This window comes from Lissotriton helveticus, chromosome 7 (assembly GCF_964261635.1).
Source record: "Lissotriton helveticus chromosome 7, aLisHel1.1, whole genome shotgun sequence".
Lineage (NCBI taxonomy): Eukaryota > Metazoa > Chordata > Amphibia > Caudata > Salamandridae > Lissotriton > Lissotriton helveticus.
Genome location: NC_136068.1, coordinates 1,803,825,922 through 1,803,851,201, shown reverse-complemented (window position 1 = coordinate 1,803,851,201; position 25,280 = coordinate 1,803,825,922). Strand labels below are relative to the sequence as shown.

General features: G+C 47.3%; 1 protein-coding gene across 1 annotated transcript in view; it reads right to left on the bottom strand.

Moving 5' to 3' along the window:
- Positions 1-2,599: 2,599 nt before the first annotated feature.
- The window catches only part of LOC144770784 (phospholipase A2 inhibitor gamma subunit B-like), a 63,606-nt gene continuing 40,925 nt past the window's right edge, over positions 2,600-25,280 (bottom strand). The window contains exons 3-5 of the mRNA XM_078655538.1: positions 11,555-11,704; positions 5,458-5,598; positions 2,600-4,881 (exon numbers count right to left, since the gene is read on the bottom strand). Coding sequence (XP_078511664.1) covers positions 4,691-4,881; positions 5,458-5,598; positions 11,555-11,704 — 482 coding nt within the window. The 3' untranslated portion in view covers positions 2,600-4,690. The remainder of the gene's footprint in view (positions 4,882-5,457; positions 5,599-11,554; positions 11,705-25,280) is intronic.

The window sequence follows — 25,280 nt, the reverse complement described above, 5'->3', positions numbered from 1 at the left end:
ATCATATGTTATCTGTGCATGATTAATATGCATATGTTATTCCCCATGTTTGATTAAAGACGCAATTACAGTTGTGTCCACCTCTAGTATGCCAGTTTCCAGTTCTCGTGAATACTACGAATATCAGGCCTATGTAAAGCTACGTTGCCACGTTTCTCAGTGTGCACGTTATTCCATTGTAAAGTCTCCGTTTCTAGGCCTCAAAATGGCCCGGACACCAGATTCAGCTCCTGTCTCCTGAAGCCTCGCTGAGGAGCGATACAGCCCCCACCTGTATCCTCGACCCTTCACTTACTTCCTGCCTCACAGTGCCCGGTTCAGCCTGGCTCTGCCTCTGAGTCTGCCAAGAGTATGTTATGATTCCAGTTATCAGTTCAGTCCTCCTCCTCTGCATTCCTAAAGCTACTGAACTGCATCAATAGTTTCCGTCATTGTCTAGCCTTTACGGCCCCATGTTAGAGAAATACTGTATTAATGGTCATTTAATATTCTTCATCACGCACTACATGTAGAATAATGCATGCTCCAGTCTTAGAGTCTGTTAGCTTTTCCCCTCCTGACTTCTAGTTTATATCAACATGTTCTCTAAACATCAGATACTAGATAGGGTTTAGGTACATGTCGCCCTGACTCTCCAGACTTCAGTCTCTGCTCCTAGCACAGAGTTCATAGCCCCCAGCTTCTCCTAGTGATACGTCATTGCCAGTTTGCGCGCACCATCAGGTTAGAGGTCCCGGCTCCTCAGGTAGCCCCCTCCATGGTTTCCGCCCCATTCATGACATATTCTGTTACGTTTGCATCACATGTCTGTGTATACGCCCTGTTACACCTCTTTTCACCCTTATCTTTCGCGACTGCTACGCGTCACGCCTATTGCTCCACCCACTGCTACGCCCATTGCAATGTAATGCTATGTGTTTGCGATATGTATATATGCCCATGTACGGTTATTAAAAAGTTATCCCTTGTCCCGATCCTGACCCCGGCAGCGCTGTCGGGCCCTGCCATCCTATTCCTGTGCAGGTTGTCCTGTTCCTGTCCTTATGCTGTATTAAACCTGCAAAACTCCTACTACCTCGAATCTTGACTCTTATTTATTGAGCTATCTGTTATTCATTTACACATCCAAAAAGAGAGGTATTATTTATTTATTTACCACAAAAGTGTAATACATTATTTATTCCCTTTGGTGAGGAAGGAAAGGAGTAGCATGACAAACTCAAAGCATAGCCTTTTGCGAACCAAAGGCCTGCGCTGTGCTCAACAAACGTAACATATTGCATACTGCACTCTGCATATAAATTATGTCATAAGGAGAGCGAAAGGATTAATGTTTCCATTTTTGTTGATCACTAAACATTTTTTCGGATTTCTTATTTCTCCCCTCTGACCCACCAGGAGCAAGATCTATGTCCAAAAGAAGGCTATGCAGGCACTAGGACACATTGCATGTCTCATACAATCCTTAATGCCTCAGGTTGAGGGTCTATTGGGTTTCCCTGTCCGAGGAGCAGACCCCAGGGCACGTACCTCTGAGATCCGATAGCAGTGTAATCCATGTGATGCTCCAGTGCTGCAATCCGCGTTGAGATTACTAATCCAAAAGTGAAGATCAGATTTTAGGGACCCTGGATCTATCACATCTACCTAAAACAGCGCCACTCTCTACATCTAACACTACAGCGTAACTAGCCTGCATGTCTTAGTGAGATGCCTTGAGCGAAACTCTAATATTTTTCAAGAGATCTGACATCTGTCTATTACCCGAAGTTAATAGACAGAGAAGAGATGTCTAGAAACAACAAGACGTGCAGCGGCCATTAGTAGTCTGAGTGTACAATTCGTAACTCTTTTGTGTCAAATATGTTTTTATTTGACGTGGTGCACTTGTCAGACGTCACACATCCATTAAGTGCGTGAAACTATGCAATTGCACACATATCAAAAGGACCTGTTTAGGAGTACATAGAGTGGTTCTTTTGTAGTACTCTTCCACATACTCTTAAATGTCTTTGTCAATTGGCCAATAAATGTCTAACTCCCTTCTAGTGAAAGTGCAATGAGGGCACAATCCTTTCTATTTGAATCATTGTTTTTGAAAATGCCCCACCCCATTTTGGGGTAAATTCAAAAAGGCATGTACGAGTACAAAAACGAATACTACAGTAGTCCCAATTTATGTAATCCAAATGCCTTTGTAACTGGGACACCAAATTTGCTTATCTTGTGATGATCAAGAGGTACAGCAAACCTTGTAATAGGAAGGCATTGTAGCTTGATGTATGTTAGTCACTCACAAGGATGACCCATGTGGGTAAGTTTAAAAACTGCCCTTACGCCAGAGGGAACCTGGGCTGAAAGGTGATGAACAACTCAGTGGTCCTCCCGGAACTAGTTTCACTTTTTTGCAGAAACAAATCATACATGCAATTCATGGAAGGAAGCTATGATTGAAATTCAGCCTGTGTTGTGTATTACCATATGTGTAAGTTAGCAACCTGCTCAAGAGCAAAGAGGTTTTCTATTGTCTCCAGCTTTATCCAAATAGTTTTTTGCCATGAATCACAACTCTTCAATTTTGAGTTAAAAAAATAAAATCTCAGATTTCAATTATTTTATTTGTACAAGAATAAAAATCTTCAAAAAAATACAGCCTTTTACAATGAGTATTACAGTGGAATTTTTTTTGAAATTGTACATAAATGATTACTGCTGTACACTAACTTTACATTCTTTGCATTGTTTTTGCCAAAAAGAATCAATGTAAACATAACGCAGGAGGTGTGGCTCAACAGGGTTACACAGATTACAGGGACAGGATACTTAAAATGCTAGGAATATTCAATAACAGCAATAATTTGGAGAAGAACAAAAGCTGAAGTTATGTTGCTTGTTACCTAATCACGTAGCGTGAAAATATACATTGGAACCTTACCTATCTCCTCTTAACTGCATGGAGACGTATCTTACTTTTTCAAAGACTTGGATCTAGGATCCAGAAACAGAGGGTGTAAAATGGCCGACTGATCGCTGAAGATGGCCAGGACCGAAGCTTAATGCGAACACATTTGAAGACAGAGAGGACTCAACGCGCCTTGAAATATCTGACTTAAGACCCACCCGAGTCCTAAACCTCATGTCCTCACTCGACACACCAATGTAAAAGAGAGCGCCACCAGCAAGTGCTTCAGACACCTAAACAAGAAACAGAGACACAGGGAAATCAGAACACTGACCAAACAGTCCCAACATTATGGGCCTTTCAAAAACCTGGACATTGACAATTACTTATAGTCGGATGGAGTTTTTTATTTAACCTCTTCAAGGTCTTTGATGGTAACTCCATCTAAAGAAGACCCTGGAAAAAAGAGCCACCGATAGACCTTTAACAAAAACAGACGTCTGAGCCCTTTGGAAGAAACTAACTTTGAGAATGCTACTTAATGTGCCCTGATGCGGTACACATGACCAATTTCTCAGGCTCCCATATTACCTTGTTGTTCGGAACTGGACCAATGGGACAGACTGAAGCTTTAACCTGTCAACTGTTCCTATACCAGGCTTATAAAAAGAAGGAAACAAATCTTACATTTTTTTCTTTACAAGCTGAAGGTGGAGGAGTCGAGGGTTCCCATGCTTGTAATGTCTCCTTGGAAAATTAAAAACAAAGTAACAGTACTTGAAAATGTGGCTGCTGGGATGGGTGTGCAGGCTGCCCTTCCTCTCTGGTTCGGACGTCACTTCCTATTTTATTCACCTAAAGTTAATTAACAAAATGGAGGACTGACTGTACAAGAAAGTAGCTGGCTTGCATTGAAAGAAACAGACAAATTAAAGTGCCTTTAAAATAGAAATCTAATCTAATAAGAATAACCCGACAGTATCAAAGAACGTGTATGGGCAATTCAGGGGAATATTAGAAATGATGATTTATTGTCCACGCTTGGAATTCAGTTTAATTAATTTGATTCACTTTATTATATGCATTTTTTAGTCATATCGAGATAGAAGAACAAAGTTGGTTTATTTATTCCTGGCATGCTCAAACAAACCTAAGTATTTGAAATTCCTGGCATGATCCGACATCACACATCACATTTTGTGGTAGCAGCTCTTTCCAGATATAGAAAGTTGCCTTAGACAGTTTTGTTGTTACTTCCATAGTCCCTAGAGGGTGAGGTAGACTCCTTACTGAAGAGTAAGGGGGTGATTTGGGTCCATTGGTAAAACGTCATTCAATCCCACAATACATCTGGGATCTGTCGGACTTAAGGGAGCTGGATGGGAACGAGAGGAGAATTTCTGCCATTGCCATGGGAGAGCCAAATGGACCAGATGGTGAATTCTCTAAAGAGTGGAAAATATCTTCTGGCAATGTGATTTTGTGCCTAAAGCCTCACATCCACTAGTACAAGGCCATGGAAAATATGTTTGCGAGCTTTTTTAAGACACCAGCTGAAGACCAGTATTGCAATGAAACAGTGTTGAGTCCCTATGGTGTTGATCAAAAGTACAAAGAAAGGTCTCGAGATGAGGTACAAGACAAGAGATGAGCGCTTGGCAATGCCTTGTCTCTGTAAATCGAACGCCCTGGTGCATGAAGTTGAAGCGCCTTGTAGATGGTATATTCAAGGAGTTTCCTATGCTAAGGATCAGCTTTACCAGGGAGTTCTGGTTCCATCTCAGGAACCTAGTGCAGTAGTTTCAGGAGCAGGAGTGTGAAGGCTGTGAAGAAGAGGCCGTGCTCCGGGCGGATGGCACCATTACTGCAGCCCATGACACCATCCGAGGTTGAGCCGTTGACAGTGGAGGTGAAAGTACCAATGAAACAAAAGTCTGGACTTGCACAGCCCCGGAATGCAATGTCAGAATTCGTAACACCTGCAAAAAAATAAAAAAAATAATATATATATATATATATATGTTATCAACGCCATCCGCCATTCCACACAATCCTGTAACCTACACCCGGCATGATCCTATTACTTTCATCCCGAGTGACCCTCAGTTGGTATGGGGGCAGCAGACCAGTGTCAGAATATTGCTCACCTAAAAATGGTGGCCTAAGTATCGCTCTCAAAAATATTGCCCCATTGGAGTAAATTCAAAATTGAACCAATGGGATTATGTGTGTGCAAAAGAATATTGGATGTGCAGTTTATGTAAGACTACATTTCTGTAGACGATGATCTGATATACAATCATCCAGGTAAATCATGTTATCCACACCCCAGGTGATCTTTTTACCTACATTTCAAGTGATTCTGCTTTCAGTACCATTTGATTCTACTGCTGGCCCCGGTTATCATCCACTTGTGGTATGTTGTCTGCCAGCCCCTGGATGAGTTGTGCACTCTACAAATACACGCAACATAAAACAGATCGGTTTGGGATTTTTGTGAGATGCCCCTGGACTGCAGGGCAAGCACAGGGCCCAAGACGGGTCTGCCAGTTTACCTCTGGTTCGGATGCCATAGAGGGCACACATGGTCTGTATCCCCAAGCACTTCATGGTGTCTGCCGTGTAACAGTAGGTGCTGGTCACTGAGAGGCAGGTTCGGCACGTCACTCCGTTCAGAATAGTCCCAGTGGTTGGCACTAAAAAAAACAAGGAGAAAGGTGTCAGCCCTCCGTGCCCAGCACTGGCTGCAAACAGAAAGTAATATGCCAGCAGGCACCAGAATTCTATAATAGTTGTAGTAAATGGTCGCCGAGCCATGGCTTGCTTGCGCCTCATTGCCTTCCAGAACTTATAGACCAATATTTATAGTGGGAAAAGTTACCAGCATTCAGAGTGAAGTGAGACACACTGCCTGGGTTGGCTCTCTGCTGTAGTCATCCTATGCCATCCTCGCCCTACCCCGGTTATGTTCCATTCCCCCGCTCCTTCCTCCCCCTCCCCTTCCCGTGGCTTGGTATATACCCACAACGCAAAGACAGTTGGAATGTCCGTTGTGGAGCGTGACGCTGAAGGAACAGCAGAGGTGGCAATGAACCTGTGACACTTCGGGTCATATTAACAAGAATGGCGATAACATTATCGCCATTTTAGCGGCGATAAGGGGCTTGATAATATGCCCTTGTGAATTCCCATAGAAGCTCAGGTTCTGGTGTGCAGGACATGAAAGCTGGGCTTCTATGTGAATTCACAAGGGCATATTATCAAGCCCCTTATTGCCGCTTTAGCGGCAGTTGGCGATAATGTTACCGCTGTTCTTGATAATATGCCCACCGTCTTGAATAAAAGTCACAAGCAGCTTTTATCTTCCTTTAAGATTGGCGACGGCTTCACCCCTGTCAAGTACTTGGTGCCACAAAGTTTGTTCCATGTAATTCAGTGTAAATATCTTGTGGCCCACAAGATAGAGGTGACGAGAGCGGGTGGGGGGGAGGTGTGGGGGGTATGGGGAAGGGGGCGGGGATTCCCACAGGACATTTCCCATACAGTTTGTCAACGTTATTGTCGGTTCCAGGGTTTAGGTCTAACCTTTCTGCTAAAGATATCAGTTGAAAATAAATACCAACACACTTCTGCTGAAGGGGATTCATATCGATGCGGCTGTGAGTCTGCACAGTTTAAAGTGCCAATATGGCAACATTCACCGTTCTCATACAGCAACTGGTTGCGCTTTTGGCTTCTTTGTTGTGCTACTGCAGAGGTGTAGCACCGCCACGCTGACAGGCACAGCGTATGTTTTGAGCCGGTCAAGCACTTTTTATCCATTGGAGTGCTACGGGGGTGATGGCAGCACCACCACGCTGACAAGCACAGCTTGTGCATTAAGCCTGTCACGCTGATGGCCATAGCTTCTCAACAGTGCTTTTCTGTTCTGAGTTACACGTTCCATAAGGGACATGGTCAAGACTGAATTGCATATGGCTGGATCTGAACTGGGGTGGAGAAGTGACCTAAAGAACAACAATGGATTCAACCCAGATCTGTGACTGGGGGTGAGCGTCTGGAAAGTTTCAGCGCTCCGTCCGTCATCTCCTTGTTTTTGCTTTGTTCGCCCTAAGTTGGCATGGTATGCCCGGACGTTGGTCCCTTGCTCACTTTGCCACTGGATTCAAGCTAGCCTTGCTGATGAGGGTTGTTACCCCCGAAACTCATCCCAGGATACTTGTTTCCGGTCCAGGGAAGACCTGGCTTGGCAGTTCGGGCTGGGCTGTTGCCATGAGGCACAGGGTCAAGACTGATTTGCATATAGCTGGGTCTGAACGGGGGTGGCGACGTGACCTAAAATATGATGATGGATTCAACCCAGATCTGTGACTGGTGGTGAGTATCTGAAAAGTTTCAGCGCTCCGTCCATCATCTCCTTGTGTTTGCTTTGTTCCCCCTAAGTTGGCAGAGTATGCCCAGACGTGGGTCCCTTGCTCACTTTTCCACTGGATTCAAGCTAGCCTAGCTGATGAGGGGAGTTACCCCGAAACCAGTTCCAGGATGCTTGTTTCCGGTCCAGGAAGACCTGGCTTGGCAGTTTGAATGGACTTTTTCCATAAGGAAGAGGGTCAAGGCTGATTTGCACCAGGCAAAAATGCATGCAGTCTCTGCTACCTTGCAAAACATTTATACAGCATGTCTTTACAAGTTAAAAACGACCCCAATTTGCAAAGGTGGGCCACATTTTAGCTATTTGATATTCTAGTGGGGCCACTTATTTTGATGACTGGGCCAATTTTCTGCCATATTCCAACGCTGCATATAACTTGACCAAACTTATAACTGCAAAAAAATATAATAAATAAATGAATACAATCAAGCAACGTACCTTAGTATCAGTTTTTAATGCCATCTATACCACTAAATGTCTGCCTACCAGGCTCAGTGAATCAGGATCAAAAACTGCGGGGTACAACTCATGTTTAGTGTGGGGTGCCCATGGTGTCCATGTTTACATGTTTACATTTTTACCAGCTCTCTCCTATCACGACGTGGTCAGAAGACACTAATTTAAATATTGGAGTAGCAGGCCACCTTGCCTATCTCATGCAGCACAGCAGGAAGTCAGAATGACCTAATCCTGCATGACAAGGTACCACTTGAGCGCTCTCATTGATTCATTGTGCTAGTTAAAAAGAGAAGTTGTGGACAGTCAGCTACAATAGCCTTCCTGTCCCCTGTCCATTCTGGGTTTTGATATTCTTATCACCCTACACACTCCTTATGCTTTTGTCACATGGTTCATGTTTTTGAGATCAAGCTCGGTTTCAAAACCAGGATCTTTTGGTGGCCTTGTTTGCACGCGCTCTCTAAGAGCCAGGCATCTTTCTCTGTGTTTAGGGTAAGCCTGGTGTTTTGGAAAATACTTCAATTTCCAATAATGTATAATTTCAAATGTTCATCATTGACATTTATATACTATGTGCCTTTTAGTGAGTTTTGGGACAGCAACCTCACCATTCATTGAGTTGTTCAACTGTCATTCACATTTTGCTTCCACCTATAGCAGCACAGTGCATGGTGCAATGGGTCAGCCCACTTCAGCGACTGGCTCTTTTGCACAGTGCAGTGAGTGACAGCATTTTTCCTGCTCACATGTGGAACTCCACCAACTAAAAAAAGAACATTACTGTCACAGATTGTATGACCTTAATTAACTTTGTTTTCTTTTCCATTCTTTATCCAGTTTACCTTTTTTCAGGCATCCTTGTACTTTTCAGTTGACAGTAATTCAAGGTTTTATGCGCCTTTTCTTAGTACGATTAAGAATCATATATTCCTGAGATGTTCGTTAAACCTAAAAATAGTTTCCCTACTCGTTATAAGTATCTGCCTGCAATTTAAATTTTTTTATTGGAACTTTATGGATGCCATGTCTAGGAAATAGCAAGTTCTGTGGTTTTGTTTTTGTGGCATATGCCTGCAAAAAAAGAAAATTGAGAAATAACCTTCATACCACTTGCCAAAGCTTGACCATTTTGCCTTTCTTAGTTTTGTGTCCTGAAGTAAGGACCATGATGATGAGAACTGAGTAACTGTTTCTCCACTTTGAGGGAAGCCATCACAAATGACCTACATTTTGCAATATGCCTTTACTGACTCATGGATGTTGACATAGTGCAGAAACCCCTTTATAAGGAGAGGGAGGGAAAAGCGGGGTACAGTGACTATGTTTCAACCAACAACAGTATTCTTTGGTCTCTCCTTGCAGCCTTGGGCCTTTTCTGTACATATTGTCCATTCGGCAACAGGGGGCGCTTGTACGAGGGATGTACTATTATCAGACAAGTTGAGATGACCAAATTCATTTCACATTGTTGGACGTGGCCCTTTCAGCAGGGTCAGTCCCACACTTTTTGCCTTTACCCTCCACCTTTTTGCTGAATTCGTTTAGTGGTTTTAGGCCTCTAGCACTCGAAATCAGTGGTAAAGTGCACAGAGTGCTTGTGCTCTCTTCTTAAAACATGGTAAGATTGGCTTATGCTCAATTGACATGTTTAATTTACTTATAAGTCCCTAGTAAAGAAGTAATACATGTCCTTAGGGCCTGTAAATTACAAAACTACTAGTGGGTCTGCAGCACTGATTGTGTCACCTATTTAAGTAGCCCTTTAAACATGTCTTAAGCCTGCCACTGCAGAGCCTGCGTGTGTGGTTTAAACTGCCATTTCGACCTGGCGAGATAAATCTTTGCCAGACCGAAACCTTCCTTTTTAATTTATCTAAGTCACCTCTAGAGTAGGCCCTTGACATCCCAGAGGGCAGAGTACAGTGTATTTAAAAAGGGACATGTACATTTAAGATTTACATGTACTGGTAGTGAAAAACTCTTACATTTGCTTTTCAGTTCTTCAAGGCCTATCTCTCCAATAGGATAACAATGGAGATGCCCCATCACATTTGATAAAAGTTTAGTTTCCTGTTGGAAAGAAATAACTAGTTCATGTTTGGTGTCTCTGGAATCACCATTTAACATTTTAACTGATGGTGAAGCTGGATGTTAAATTACAATTCTGAAAATGACACTTTTAGAAAGTTGGTATTTTCTCACCTTAGCCATTTGGTGCCTGCAGGATGTCTCTGGGACACATGACTGGGTATGAGTGACAATTAAACTTTGAATATTCCCTCTAGACAGCAACACACAATGGGAGCTTAGGTATGACTGGTTGGGCCATCCCTGACAGGATATGAAGGAGGAGCTGGGTACAGCCCCACTTACATTTGAATGGGCTGTGTCCTGCCTCCACAAAAAAGGGCTGCATACTCTTTGTAGTTAGTCGGCAGTCTGCACCAGGATGGCAGGGCATCTGGGCACTTCAAAGGCATGCCTCTGCCTCTAGAAGCTTCTCCCCATTTATAAGGCACAACTGTTTATTACAAAAAAGAAGTCAAACTGCCGCTCTTCAGTACACTTCTGGGCCTGTGGATACTCTGCCAGGGGGAAGAACTGCTGTGCTGCTACAAGGACTACAAATCTACCAGACTGCTGTTCTCAAAGTACTACTGCCCTGCTGTGCTGACCTGCTGCCTGCAGTCCTCTTGTCTGGGGAAGAAAACCTGGACCTGCAACTTCATCTTGAACCCAGGACCCCAAAGAGAGTCACAGGACTACTCTGCTGGCCTCCTGATCTGAGCCTCAGTATCATAAAAGGCTCCCTAACAGCTCCTGAACCCGGTTACAGCAAGTGCCTAACCCCCCCCGCCCACCCCCACCAAGTGGTGCCCCTCATGTACTGGACAGTGGGTGGGGCTCATCAGACTCGTAAATCAAACTTTTGGGCTCCTCGCAACCGTAAACGGGACTCTTCGCATTAGAAGCACTCCGCTCACACTGAAATCCAGCACAAGCAGCCGCGAGCCCATCTCTGCGCACAGCAGCAGACAGCCATGCAGAGCTACAAACGCAAAGTTCTAGCCTTCCCGTCTAAGACGCCCGGTCTGCCCTTCATTCCATGCCAACCACTGTCCGAACCTCTTGCTCCCAGCAAACTCTCCAACATGAACAGGACTCCTGGCACAAAATTTGAGAAGTTAAAACTTCTGTGTGACTAACCTAGGAATGTATTCGACCCGTGCTCTATAGTGGTCGGCCTGAACCTTTGACCTTGACCCGGCATAGCCCGACTAGATTGCTGTGGTTGGCCCTTTATGTTTTTAGGCACTATATTACAGTTTATTCTTTAAAAATGTAAAGCTCTGTTTATATTGATTGGATTTTTATTGGTTTGGTCTTGATTATTTATTACATTTTGCTCTACTTTTCTAACCATTTGTGGGATCTTTTTGTGTGGTGTTGTCACAGTTATGCTGTTTGAAGTACTGCACAGATACTTTACACATTGTCTCCAAGTTAAACCTGACTGCTCTGTGCCAAGCTACCAGCGAGTGAGCACAGATTAATGTGAAGTCTGCTTGTGACTTACCCTAACTACAATTGTGGTTGCTACTTGACCAAGGCTCACACCCTAGTCAGCCAGTCACCCAATTTCTAGCACAAATATTTACACTGAACAGCAGAGGTAGAGAAGGGAACCAAACCTGTGTTCTGAGGCGTAAGCTCATAAAAAAACACACACAAACACAAGATGTGATAACACTCATACACACCTGTGGGCTGGTCAGGGTGGCAGTTGTCGGTGGTGCAGCAGGTAGAATTTCCTCTGATTTCAATGTAGGGAGCAGTCATACTTTGAACCTTGTTACATTTTGCACTGTACTGTCCACAACCTCTAACATATTCCTTTTTGAGGACTCCACCTGGTAGGGAAAACAACATCGATAAACAAGGTAGCCATACAAAAAGCAGTTGTTCTAACAGAGACAGCAGCTTTAACTTAACCCCTAAACAGCACCTCCTCCCGGATCCTATATGGTTCATTTAAAGTATCTATCTTGACCACGAACATGGCCATAAAAGTGCAGCAGATAAAAATATATCCCATTACAAGAAAAGAGAACATAACATAGCAAGAAAAAAGTGCATCACAAAGTAAATACTCAACATTGGCCTTGATTACTTTAAAGTGCATACATCCTGGACTCCTAGGCACAAAGGTACAATTTATGGGTAGGATTTTGGGGTATTAGCAGAAATTCATGTGTAAAGAGGAGTCACCACACTTGATAGTTGCCTGCCTGGATGGCCAGACAAAGTGCAAGTGCCAATTTATTACAGAATAAGTTACATCGCAACATTGCTTTCTATACTTAAAAGCTACTCAAATGAAAGAGAAATAGAAAGAGATTATAACAGCATTGAGTTCCTCCTTTTGATAGCACATCTTAACAAGGAGCAGATATTGACAGTTCGTTTGAGACTCCAGTGTTTGAAGGCACTCAAGGGCTGCAAGGGAAGTTTGAATGCCCCACTCCCTGATGATGGGGAGTAAGTACATTTTGACAAAATCCTGATAAAATGTACAGGAAAAAAGTGAAACGTAGCAAACTTTGAGGTTAAACTTCATCACATGGGCACGTCACCATACAGGCCACATCATACAGGCCACAGAGAAAAACTCAGGAGCCATCTTACAAAGCCTAGGCGGAAATGTGTAAGTAACATTTTATCCCATGAGGAGTCTAGCGCCCCCACCCCCCGGCACATTGCCACACCCAAAGTGATGTGCGGAGCTAATACTCCATAACAGTGGTTTTGGAGGACTCATTTGCTAAGATAAGGTATATTTGTTTTAAACAAGGATTTTACCTGAGCTACATCTTGCTTGCACAGTTACAGGGTGGTGGAAAAACTGACTCCTCTAGATCAAATAATACATACTTCACATAGTGAATCCAAGGGATATTCAGCCCTCCATCACATGACAAGCAGTCTAGTACTATTTCCTTGTTAAAGGCGGCACGCAGGTTAGACTATATCGAGCACCACAGCAGCAGCGGGGGTAGATTAATGGAGTCTTCTGCATATTCCACCCCTAGCGCATAATAAAAGTTGAACAGGTAGGTGGGGCATCAAGGAGTCTCCCCGTGACTCTATTTTGTACCTCGTGGAGTGACTTGGGGTTACTATAAACACCATATGCCTGTGCCATACATTAAAATGAGAAGACACTCTTGTATACCTCCTATAGGAGCACCACATGTTTTCCCCAATGCGTCTGGCCAGGTAAAAAACATACTCAAGCGAACCTGAGAATTTACACCGCACCACTGAGGTACAGGGTCCCCATTTCCCCTTGGAATCAAAAATGTATGCCCAGGGGGGGGAGGTTTGGGGGGGGGGGGGGGGATCTACGACAGCAACCAAGATGGCCGCGTAAGCTCCCGTCTCCGTCGACCTCCGCCACTGGCTCCACAATCCTGTTAATTATCCTGATTTTGCGCCGGACCTCCGTGTGCCTGAGGAGTTGCGGATCCCAAAGGTGCTTTTCCGAGACTTTTGCTGGCTCGAATGACAGAGCTACACCGTGTCTCCTTTTTCGGCCTAACCCAGCCTGGAAGCCGGGGCCTCGAGTACTGACCCATCCGGGTTTCAGCTGAATAACATCGGCCGCGTGACGTGGGCAGGGTCCGGTCTATCGAAGTGGAGGTCATCCTTGCCCGATTCGGATGGCGGTAGAGTGGTACGTTTGATGATACAGGACCGGCGACACCAAAGATCTGTGGCCGTGAGCGGGGGTCCCCACCCCGGAGACCTTGCACCGCCTCCCGGGTCTCGCGGGCTGGGGTCCCCGCCTGCCGCGGCGGAGCAAAATCGTTTGATCGCTAGGTCGCCCTCCGTTACCGTCCGCCCCGCTCTTGTTTGTCCCCCCGGAGCAGTCCGGCCCCTCCGGGATAATTGATTTGATTCTTATCGAGCGTGAGGAGATGGATCGGACGGAGTGTACTCCGACACTCAGTGCCATAATGGCCACCATCGGGGCACTTCACTATCAAGTTGACGCCATCCTCCACAAAATGAGCGATGTAGTCGAGACTATTTGTTTGAGACCGGACTCTGACTCTTTACCAGCATCGACACAAGTTGAGTTCCCTGCGGAGCGGATTTTAACCGAGGAGGAGGACCCCGTGCTAAACATGGTTCTGACGCCCCTGATTAACACTCCAGTACCAGCCTGCGAGCTTGAGATCTCTGAAAATTTCTTGCTTCCACCACCATTGTTGCCTGAGATAGAATCACTTGACCGTTCACGGCTGGAGGACTCCTTTGTTACCTTCTCGATTGACTTTCCATCCCTCTTCTCCCATCTGACTTTACCGCATTCGTCGAGGAAAGGCTATCGAGATTTTCTGTCGATGGGGGAATACTTCAGCGAGATTGATTCATTTCAAGGCCTACTAAATTTTACTTGTTTCTGCCATGAATGTTTGAAATTCCTTGGACTCCTTGACTCTCCTGTCTTTCCGTTGGTTCTAAGTTCTCAAAAGTTACTTTCGTTGGGTACAAAGAATCATAAACTTCGGTTGCATTCAGGAGATTACACAATTTGGTAAATTGGTGAAGTGCCTGACCTTCTCCCCCCTTATCCCGGCGTGGTCTGTCACTCCCAATGGTAAGGCTATAACAAACGTAGTTTGCGCATTTTCCACTTCATTGAAATCACCCCCTAAAATAATATTAAAGCCATCACACAAGGATGCTAAAAGTAATGAAGACCTAATATAAAACCTGACAGCTCTTTAAAGTTGGCAGTGTGGTTGGATTCAAAATAGCAGTTATAGAAATGAATTAGGACAATACACATATCATTTGGCAAAACAGTTAGGAAAGCTTGACTTAAGAGACTATCAGAAGGGATTGGTGAGACGGTGCAATACAGGGTGACTTTGAACCAAGACGTTTAGCCTGCAGCAGAGCAAGCTGCGGTGAAGGAGTATGAATTGTAAGCATCCAAAACAATTTCCGCAGTAGCCCAGGTCTCCTACAATAGGAAAATATCATGCTTACGTATATAGGGTCCCCAGTCTTCAAAAGACCAGTTTGCTGGCTAGCCTGCAACATTCCAAACAAGCATTGGCATAGCCAATAGGTCTCGCCTTATAAGTGTTTAGCCATGCAACACTTGATGTTGCACCAAGGATATTCTCAGGGCACAAGTCGTAAAAAAAAAAAAAGAGGGGGGGGGGGGGACGCTGACGTCACGACAGGAAGTGATGTCACGAAAGGTGGCTTGCACCATCAGACTCATTGCCTCCCCTCGCTCACCCCTTAGATGCGATTGCATCAGAGAATCCAACGCGTGAGCAGCATTCTGAATGGACTCCGATCTCGCCTCAGAGAGGCCAAAGAGTGAATGTGCGGCTCCATTTGCTCCAATTATTGAGCTCCCGGTAAAATAAGTGGGGGGGACGCCGTCCACCCGCGTGGTACCCCGACTGATGCCCTGGATATTCTGCTGGATAACTAAACACTTATACGGTCCCAAAGGCGAGACTTATTGGCTATGCCAATGCTTGTTTAAAAGGAAAGGTTGTACATTGAACATAAATACAATTTCGAAAATTGAGAAAACGCAGGATTTACCGTAATAAGCACAATATCAAAAACAAGCATTGGCATAGCCAATAGGTCTCGCTTTTGGGACCTTATACGTATTTAGGTATGCAGCAGAATATCCTTGGTGCAACAACGCCAAATGGCTAAACACTTGTAAGGTCCCAAATGCGAGATCTATTGGCTATGCCAATGCTTGTTTTTCTTTGAATTCTAGGGCTTGTATTCTTGTGTATTCCATTACAAAACAGGACCACAAGTCCCAGAATTCAAAAGAAAAGACCTGGACTGGACCTAGTACTTGACAGCCATGCGTAGTATATACTGCAATCATAAACCTGTAGCCAAGTCCTGGGAGATATTCTCCTGACATCACTTTTAGCATTAGGAAACTGGGTACAAAATGTGTTAACTAAAAGAAGTCATATAAACAGGGAGGGTTCACAGTCAATGAGGAACAATTTTAGCAGCTCAGCCAAGTGGGTGTGGTCAGTTTCGTCCCATGTTTCGGGTGCTGACTTTAGAATCGAGTGCTTTGCAAAGTGTGCTTGTGTATGAGGACGTGCAGGTCAGCCGGATCTGGCCTACACTGACTGTAGTGCCTGTTTGAGTCAGGAAGTCGTTCGCCCCCTGGACTCCTCCCTGCTCTGCTGGGCGTGTACGTGTGGGGAAGAGGCAGGGACCGAGGCCTGAAGAGGCGTCTCCTCAGCAACAGCCAGCACCCTGCGGCGGGCAGGACCGTGGGCCTGGTACCGGAGGCCTGCGGCAGGCAGGGGAGGCACGGGGTCTGGGGAGGGGAGGGGGAGGGGGAAGGGATGGGGTAGGGGAGGGGGAAGGGATAGGGTAGGGGAGGGGGATTGTACAAGAGAAAACTAGGGTAGAGGAAGCAGGTAGGAAATTGGGGTGCGGCGGAATAACGAAAGCGAGAGCAGGAAACTGGGGTAAAGGAAGGGAGTCCCAGGGCAGGAGGGCATCAACACATGCGGGGGACGGTCGTAATAGCGACAGAGGAAGTGTAGGGGGCGGGCCTGGCAACACTGACCGCAGGAAAAAGGAGAAAGTGCTGCAAAGGAGGTGGACATGAAAACACGGAGCAGAGGAACGCATGGGGGAGGGGCTTCCAAGAGAGGGGGAGGCGGGAGCAAGAGGCAACCTGCCAGGGCAGGGGTGTGCTGTGGTAAACGTCGGGGCGTGGGCCCTTTGTAAACCACGCACAATGTAGGAGTGTCTTCTTTTAACTTTTGAGAGTCGAGAGACTGAGTCCTCTGAAACTTTTTTGGGACAAAGCTGAACTTTGAACTAATAGATGGGCGAGAGAGCTCACTGATACTGAACGCAGAGTAAATTCTTTACTACAGCAGAGACCCCGAGGTGTATGGAGTATGAGGGGTTGCACGGCAGTGATAAAAGGGGGATACATGGTGTAGGCAGATGGGTGAAGTGATGCTATCAGCCGAGAGCTAAGGAAGTGAAGGGCAGAAACGGAGAGCGATAAAGAGGAAAGTGGGCTGTGGGTACCGGCAGAGGAAGGCAGGAAAGGCTGAGCGGACCGGGGACGCCAGGGGCTGGCAGAAGTGTCAAGAGAGGATGCCAGGGCTTGAGTGAAAGCTCAAGTGAGGGTGCCGGAGGGGTCGGCAGCTGTTGTAGTGAGAGAGGAGGTAGCTCTAGTGACAGGGCAGGGTGCTGCAGTACCGGACATCCCCGGACCAGACAGGAGTGTGCACGTTGTCCGGACCAGCGGAACACTGGCCCCATCGACAGGGGCTACCTCCGGACAGTGCAGGCAATGCTCAAAGTGGTGCAGATGGTAAGTGCCCCACCCCTTCGGTCAGGAGGTTGACCCTCTTTGTGTTTGTGTTTTAATTTATTGCCTGGAGACGTTTCGGACATGAGGCCAGGCTCTGCAGCATCGTAGTGTCATTTTCCGTAGCGCCGATATAAAGCGCGGAGGCACCTTTATAGCACTATGTTGGTATACATTGCGGCACGTTATTATTTGAAAATGGTGTATTAATTTTTTATTGCCCGTCAAGCGCGCTGGGAGGCTGTAAGCGTACAGAAGGTCAATAACAGTAGAAGGGAGCGGTTTTATAATGCCTAAAAAGCAGAATGCAAGGGGGATACTGTATTCTTCTCTCAAATTACACAAGGTCACGTGACATCTTTGATAGCTTTAACATGTTACCCTTACTCGTGAAATCACATCTACAACGGCAATGTGGTTTGTAAATTGTGTATTTTTCGGTAGAACGCTACAGAATACATCTGGAACAAGCATTGGCCGCGCGCCTCACGCTCAAAGTTAAAAAAACAAGCATTGGCCGTGCGGCCGTGAAAGCGACACGGCCGCGAAAGTGACCGCTGCAACTTAAACCAGGCATATGCGCTTGCGAGTGTTGAAAGGCAGAGAGGCACTTGATCTGAAAGCTGCAGGGTTGGGTTTTGACACAGAGCACTATACCGCAAGGAGAGGTGAGACTGAACTTTGCTAATTTTTTTTATGGCCCTGGGTTGCTGTTTTATCCACTGTTCAAAGAGCTCCGCTACGCGAGATGGATTTCTATATATGACAAATGGGGAGTCACGCAAGGAGCGACGAGAATTTCAAAGCGGCCGCGAAAGTGTAAGTGATCGCGATCAAAATGCTACCATGGCCGGCCTACAGCTTGCGTGCATGTGCGCGGTGCTTAATGAGCATGACGAGGAAAGCCATATGGCGCCTCTGCTCGAAATCATGCGCCCGTGCACATGCACTCAAGCTGTAGGTCGGCCATGGCAGCATTTTTTGGAGCCCTCACTAAAAGTCTCGCCAGAACAGCGCATGCGCTGGGTCAGGCGAGACCTAACAATATAATTTTAATGAAAACGCATTACAAGCTAGAGAGCAGAGTAAGACACTGGAAAAGGAGCAAGGAAGCAAACATGAATAGAAAATGTTCTTTTGGCAAAAGTAAAATAGTGCACGAAATAGGAGTGGTAATAATGCCATTTTAAGACTGAATTGCGTTATGTGTGGCTGCAGCGCGCACTGGAGGGCTCTTTAGCTGGGAGAGCAGACGTGGGTGGAGGGCACGCTGGATGGTCACGTGTTGCGGTGGCGTAGACAGTAGAGTAAAGAGTAAGATAGGCTGAGGAAGCAAAATAGGGTTAAAAGGAGGGATCTTCGACCACTGAGTATTTAACTACATGGGAGCAGGCGAACACCTGTTGCTTAGAGTGGTTCCTGGGGTATTATTCCGGCTGTGAAGCCTGTGCGGTCGCTGCTGCACGCGCTCACTGCCGTGTGGCCTTGCTTGTGCAGACCCTCTCTGACATACACAGAGGCCTTACATTTAGATTCTATTAGGAAAGGGGCAACCAGAAAGACACGACCACCAGAGAGGCCCCTCAAAGGATGGTGCACGCTCCCTCCCCCAAGGGGGGCTTGGGGGGCAGCAGAGCGTAGGAAGGTCTGCCCCCGAGATGTTTGGGGAATGGGAGCAGCACGGTCCTCTGCTCCGCCCCCTTTAGGCTTGTTGGGCTTTTTGGGCTATTTTATAGCCCAAGGGATATTTAGGTCTCCATTTTGTGTTTCCAGCCACCATTTTAAAGTATTCCCAGTGGCTGGTCATAGCCTGTGAGAAATGCTTTCATTTTCTAATTTAATAAGTGACGGTCCTTTCCCTTTTACTCCCCTTTTCATATACCGGCTACCTCTCGTTGGCCGTGCTTGGCTGCTAGATTTAGGATCCCTTAGAGCAGCAAGACATTTGCCAGGTGTCAGTGAAGACGGGGAACTCCACAGGGAGGAGAGGCTCCTCGCTGTCGCAGCTTGCCTGTGACGCGGGAGAACTCCATATGAAGGCAAATGTAGGCGCTGTGACGGCTTGCGGGTAAACTCGTCGGTACGTGACCGCAGGTGAGACACAGGTGGCTCCCGTCTCTAGAGGGCGAACCTGATGGGGGTATGTTTGCCCAGGCCCCTCCTTAGGAGAATATGGCTGTGTTTCGGTCTCTGGGTATGGGGGATGGAGAGATGATTTTCCGTCGGGGTAGAAGGGGTGCAGCCTGAATTTGGTTCTTGAGAGGCACATCTCTAGCAAAAATTTTCTGCGGGGGCTCCCAAACTTTTTTGGGGGGGAGGGGGGTTTATTCTGCCATCATTCTTCAGAATTTTTAGTCCGGGGTTGTTTAGAGGGGCTGAAAAGCACCAATGCGTCATTGCAAGTATGGTCTCCTTAGGACCAGGGCGGTATGTGGGGGCAGCTGTGCATGGTCCCGGGCGGCTCCTCGGCCTGGGATGACACACGCGATGGAGGGAGGGCTGGACCCCGTAGAGCCCAATGGTCGTTTAACACTTGATTCCCCCCTTCTTTTTGCGATTAAACCTTAGTGAGCTACAGCAAGCAGAGGCGGGGGCTTTTCGATTAGGGGGGCTGAAGGTTTCTCTGAACACCCTTTTTTCTTTAACTTCTTGGCTGGCAGAGTGCGGCCACAATGATGGGTCGGCATGTCATCCTTATCTCCTTATTCTGAGCATTACTTGTGAAGGGGTCAGCTCATTATCTTTTTCTCAGAGTGGAGCAGCTTTCCCTCTCCCACTTCTGTAGGGTTAGTCAGCTGGGTGTAGGCCCCGAGTACTTTCGGATGGCAGATTAGGATACAGGCAGGGACCAGCACATCGGACCATATATTTGTGGTAGGATCACTTTTTCAGCTTTCCCGACACGGGAGAGCACTGTATGGCTCCATTACCCAGTGGTGAAGAGAAGGCTGGGCCCAGTGCGTCCCCCGATGCTCCAGGCTGGAGCATCGGGGGACCACAAGATCACTGTGACACGTAGGCCCCGTACGGCTTCAGCGGTGCACCAGGTCAAGGGGGACAGTACGCCCCCTGGCGGAAATCGACTGGAGGGTGATGGACCACAAGATCACTGCCCCACGAAGGCCCTGTACGGCTTTGGCGGTGCACCTGGACCACAAGATCACTGCCCCACGTAGGCTCTGTACGGCTTCGGGGGTGCACCTGGACCACAAGATCACTGCCCCACGTAGGCCCTGTGCGGCTTCGGCAATGCACCAGGCAAAGGGGGGATTGTACTCCCCCTGGCAGCAAGCGACTCAGAAAGCAGCTTTTAGGGTATGGTCCAGCCTCACATTTCCCCCGTACGGTTTCAGCGGTGCACCGGGCCAAGGGGGACAGTACTCCCCCTGGCGGAAATTGACAAAATAAAAAAACGCACTTTTAGGATATAGTTTGGCTGGAAGGTTACTGTACGGTTTTCAATGTGGGCGCAAGGGTATATTGATAAAGGTGGAGCGCTTTTGGAGGGAGCTATGGCTCAAATGGTAAGTGGTGTGCTGTTTTGGGTCACAGGTTCAAAAGATAAGATTCCAGTTCATGTGGATGCTGTCAGAGTATGATGAGGATGTGCAGTTGAGCAGGAGGGTATGCGGGAAATGCTGCCTCATATGAGGGCGGACACATGGAATATCATGATCTGGTCTATGAGGGAGTAGTTATTAGACGATAATTTGGAGGCTCGGGGGGGGGGGGTTCTCACCATTTTTTCATGACAATTTCCAGGAACTTTAATCGGGCAAGCGGACAGAGAGGTCAGTTGCAGCAGAAGAGCCGTGGGGAGCATGACAGGAGGTGAACAAAGGGGACAAAGGGCGGGCTCCAGCATTGATGCCGGTTCTGGCACCAGGTAAAAGGGCAGCAACATACTTTGGGTGTCGGGTGTAATTGAGGAATGAGCTCTGGCATGAGAGTTCAAGGTGGTGTTAAGGTACGAGGGAAGGCAAGTGCTGCTCTGGGGAGCATAAGTTTACACTACGGGAAGGGCTCATGGCCGTCGTTAGACGGTGTAAGCTGGCAATTAAAGAGAAAAGCGGATACTGGTGGTGCGGGCAGGAGCCTTCATACCGGAAGGGCACCAGGTATTTTGTAGGTAGTTAGGCAGGTCTACAGGCCCCGGGGGTACACTTTCTATTACCAATGTTATGGTAGATGGCGGCAGGGACATATCAACACAGGCAGGCGTATGGGAACTGCTTCTAATACACCTAGCAATTTGGATCTTTTAATACTTTGGAATGTGGAGGTATAGTACCACAAAATTACGTTATGGCCAAGGGAAACGGCTCACGCGTGGGGGATTCTCCGGAATGTAAGGGTTAATAGTGGTTTTTCATCCAAGATTATTAAGCAGGGGGTGACTCGCTTGGAAGGTGAACTGGAGGAAGGGGGCCTGGTGCGGCTACAATTTTTTCCAACTGGAATGTCATGGACGACAGGGCATTTTGAGGTAACATGTAACTGGGCAAAAGTGATCATTGTGGGGTGGCAAGTCTTTGCTGGAAGCCTGGATATCTTGGGGCGTTCAGGTGGGTCTTAGGGGGAACTTTTGACATCAGAGCCATTACGATGGATTCAGTGCCCAGCGAGGTTTGTTTACATAGTGATGCAAGAGCAGATAGCTGGACAAGTTTTAGAACTGACATATGAGGAAATTGAGATCTATCCTGTAGCCTCAGAGGTCTGGTTATGATACAGCAAAAGACTATGGGGGATCATAGGCGATTTGGTGATTTGGGGCAAGAAAGCAGACAGCTGGACCCAGGTTGGGGGCTGTCAAATACAGCTGGACCCGGGTTGGGGGCTGTCAAATACAGCTGGACCCAGGTTGGGGGCTGTCAAATACAGCTGGACCCAGGTGGGGGGCTGTCAAATACAGCTGGACCCAGGTGGGGGGCTGTCAAATACAGCTGGACCCAGGTGGGGGGCTGTCAAATACAGCTGGACCCAGGTTGGGGGCTGTCAAATACAGCTGGACCCAGGTGGGGGGCTGTCAAATACAGGCCGGTGAGATGGAGCCTGGGGCCAGGGCGGCCTGGTTACTAATTGTGATAGGACAAAGGCGGTTAGTTCGACAAGTCGCCCAGTACGGCACTAGCATACGCTCGAGGAGCGCAGAATTGACCTTTGCGATACCATATACAACTTTGAGGATACATGGACCAGAACGGATTTAGCACCAGTTCCAAGGGCTGCCAGAGGTTGCTGGGCAGCCTTGAGGAGCTCAGAGTGCCCTTGTGGGGTACCATTGGCAACACAGCAGACGGGTGGCCACTACGTCAGTAGCACATGTTGGAGGAGTTTGTGTTGATATTTTGAGGGTTCCCTGGGCAACATAAATCAAGTGACCCAGAACAGCACTGGCATGCAGGAGCATCAACAATGATACTGTGGCCATGGAGGCATGGCTGCTTGATGGCGATTAAAGCTGACAAGACTTATGCGGTGGCAGGGGAGGCTTGACAGTTACGGGAGGCATAGGTGACAGCGTGATAGTCAGACTGGCACAGTCATTCCTCGGGTGTGATATTGAGGCGGTGATCAGGGAGGTCCTGTTTTCAGATAGGGATTAGAGAGGATATGCCCGGTCCACGGACTGCGGAGAAGGCGGGGCAGTGTTGGGAGCTCAGGGGCATGTGCTGAGCACTTTGGCAACAAGGAAAGCAGCTGGACTTAGTACGGGCTGCCACTCAGGGGCATTGTATTTGATACTGTGGCAAAGGGGGGTAATTAGAGGGGACAGATTTACCAAACTATTTTTCCATAGGCTGTCAGTAGGCGCGGGTCAATGTTTTGGGGGCAGCTTGGGCCTAGCTTTGGGGCCAGTGACAAACAGGGCAGACAGTGTGTCCCGGTACGGCGCTGAATTTGTTTCTGGGTTAGTATGCGCAGATCGGAACTTCAGGGCATTTTGTTAGCGTGTCAGGCGACAGGGAGGGGTTTGGACATTGCTTATGCTTTCTCCGGTGCACAGTGGGTGAGTCCGTAAGAGGTTCACGGTTACAAGGCTTGAGGGGCTGCCCTGCTTTGCAAGGAGCAAGAGAGTCAAAAATCCAGAGTGAGGTTTGGGATCGGTACAGTTTCTTTGGCATCCGTTTGAACTGGGATAGTGGTTGTGAGGGGGACAGCCGAGTGGTCCGCAGTGCAGGGTAGTTTTGGTCAGGGATACTTCACAATTTCCAGACATGTGGTTTTTGGGTGGGACCCCCCAATTTTTCTCTCCGGAAACTGTGGAGTAGGTGTGGTAGGTTATTCCTTAAGTTCCTCGGGTGTGTCTCTGGAGAACCCTTTAGTTGTGGTTTTTCCCACTCATCGGGTGGTTTTGGGGGGGGGTTTACCCTTGGTTAGGTAGTGGTATGGTTAAACTAGTAAGCTTAGGGGTAGCCTCCTGGCAACAGCATACATTCAGATTTTTACACGCCTACCATAAATCGGAGAGGTTGGGGGCTGGGGCTTGTTAGGTCACACTGGGGGAGCAAGGGGCAAATTAGTCCATTGTTCCATGTTGCTGTGCATCTGTAGTCACACAAGGTCTTGGAGTCTGGCCATGGGTTCAGGGCATGTAGGACCTGGGGTCTTGGGGTGAAGGGCATGTACTGCTGTTAGCAATGTGTTATGGTCGGGGGGGTAGTGGTTTTTCAGATTTTTCGTTTTCTGAAATATTATAGTTGTTCTTCAGGTTTGGTTACAGTTGGAGGCTCCGGGGTGTCTGTTTCGATACGGGAGGAGTCTTTGTTTTACATGGGAAGATCAGCAAGAAAGAGAAGCAGGCTTGGAGTTTCCTGGGCCCCGCTTCATATTGTTTGCACATGGGATCGTATAGGAGGTGGGGGCCTAGGGGGGAGGTAGCTGCTACCCTCTAAAAGATAGGCTGTTGGGGCGGGGTGTAGGGCTTAGGAATTTTCTTACAGGTGAATTACGCCAATGGTCGAGCGACAGCTAGGTGGGTTGAGTGCTGTCCATGCAGGGCAGGGTATGAGGACTTTTTAATTGGAGGCAATAGGAAGTCATGAAAGGGGTCTTTGGTGCCCAGATTTATTTTCTCGAAGCCCACGCGGCGGGCATTATCTATGACTCGAAGGTCATTTTAGGGTCTTTTTTCGCGGTTTCCTTTTTCTCATGGATCGGGTGGTGTCAGGTGCAGGTTTCTTTTGCGGAGGCTTCTTCAGTTTTCCAAGTTTTTGGGGGGCAGAAAAAGGGGTAGTTCACACCCCCCCCCCCCTTTTTCTGGGTGGAGGTTGTCAGTCATGTTTTAGCCAAGTTTATTCAGAGAAAATCCAGGCTGAAAAGGAGTGGGTAGACAGGTTCATGAGGTAGGATTTTAAGGTGCTTTAGGAAGTTAGGTTAGTGACAGGTTAATAGTGGTAAAGGTTAAGATTGTAAGGGCAAAGGTAAAAGGGTAAAGTTCAAAGGTCAAAGTTCAAAGGCAAAGGTTAAAAGGTCACACCAAGGGTAAAAGGGTAAAGTTCAAAGTTCAAAAGCTAAAAGGTCACAGTAGGTGGTACTGTATTGCAGGTTTTAAATGTTGTGTCGGGGAACATTAGGGGTGGGGGTAGCGTAATATAGGTAACAGCTTGTATAGTGAGGTTGTAGTTTTGTACGGCATTTAGGCCAAGGGCCTTTTAATTGTGATGTGCACCCGTTTCAATAATGCGGCCTTTTTCACACTATTTCTATGTCAGTGGTCTGTGCCGGGCCCCATACTCCCCAAACAGGCTCAGCGACGCTATCGCGATCACTGTCAACTGTCGGGACCATGATATCACGGCAGGGTCCTCACTCAGATTTTGGCCCCTGTTTTCAAGCAGGCCCCACTTCACCTAACACCCCCGTCGGTCTTGCCTTGTTATATAGAGACATTGCCCTCACCTGTGTGTGGGAACCGCTCCCACATAGACGCGGTCGGCTCTGATGTGTGAGCGGTCGAGTTTAGAACGGGGGCCCGGGTATTGGGCCCGCCCCGGTACAACACCGTCCAACCGAAGCACAGAAAAGGGTTCGGAAAACCGGCCCCAGACCACTTGAATGGGTGTGAAGTGAAT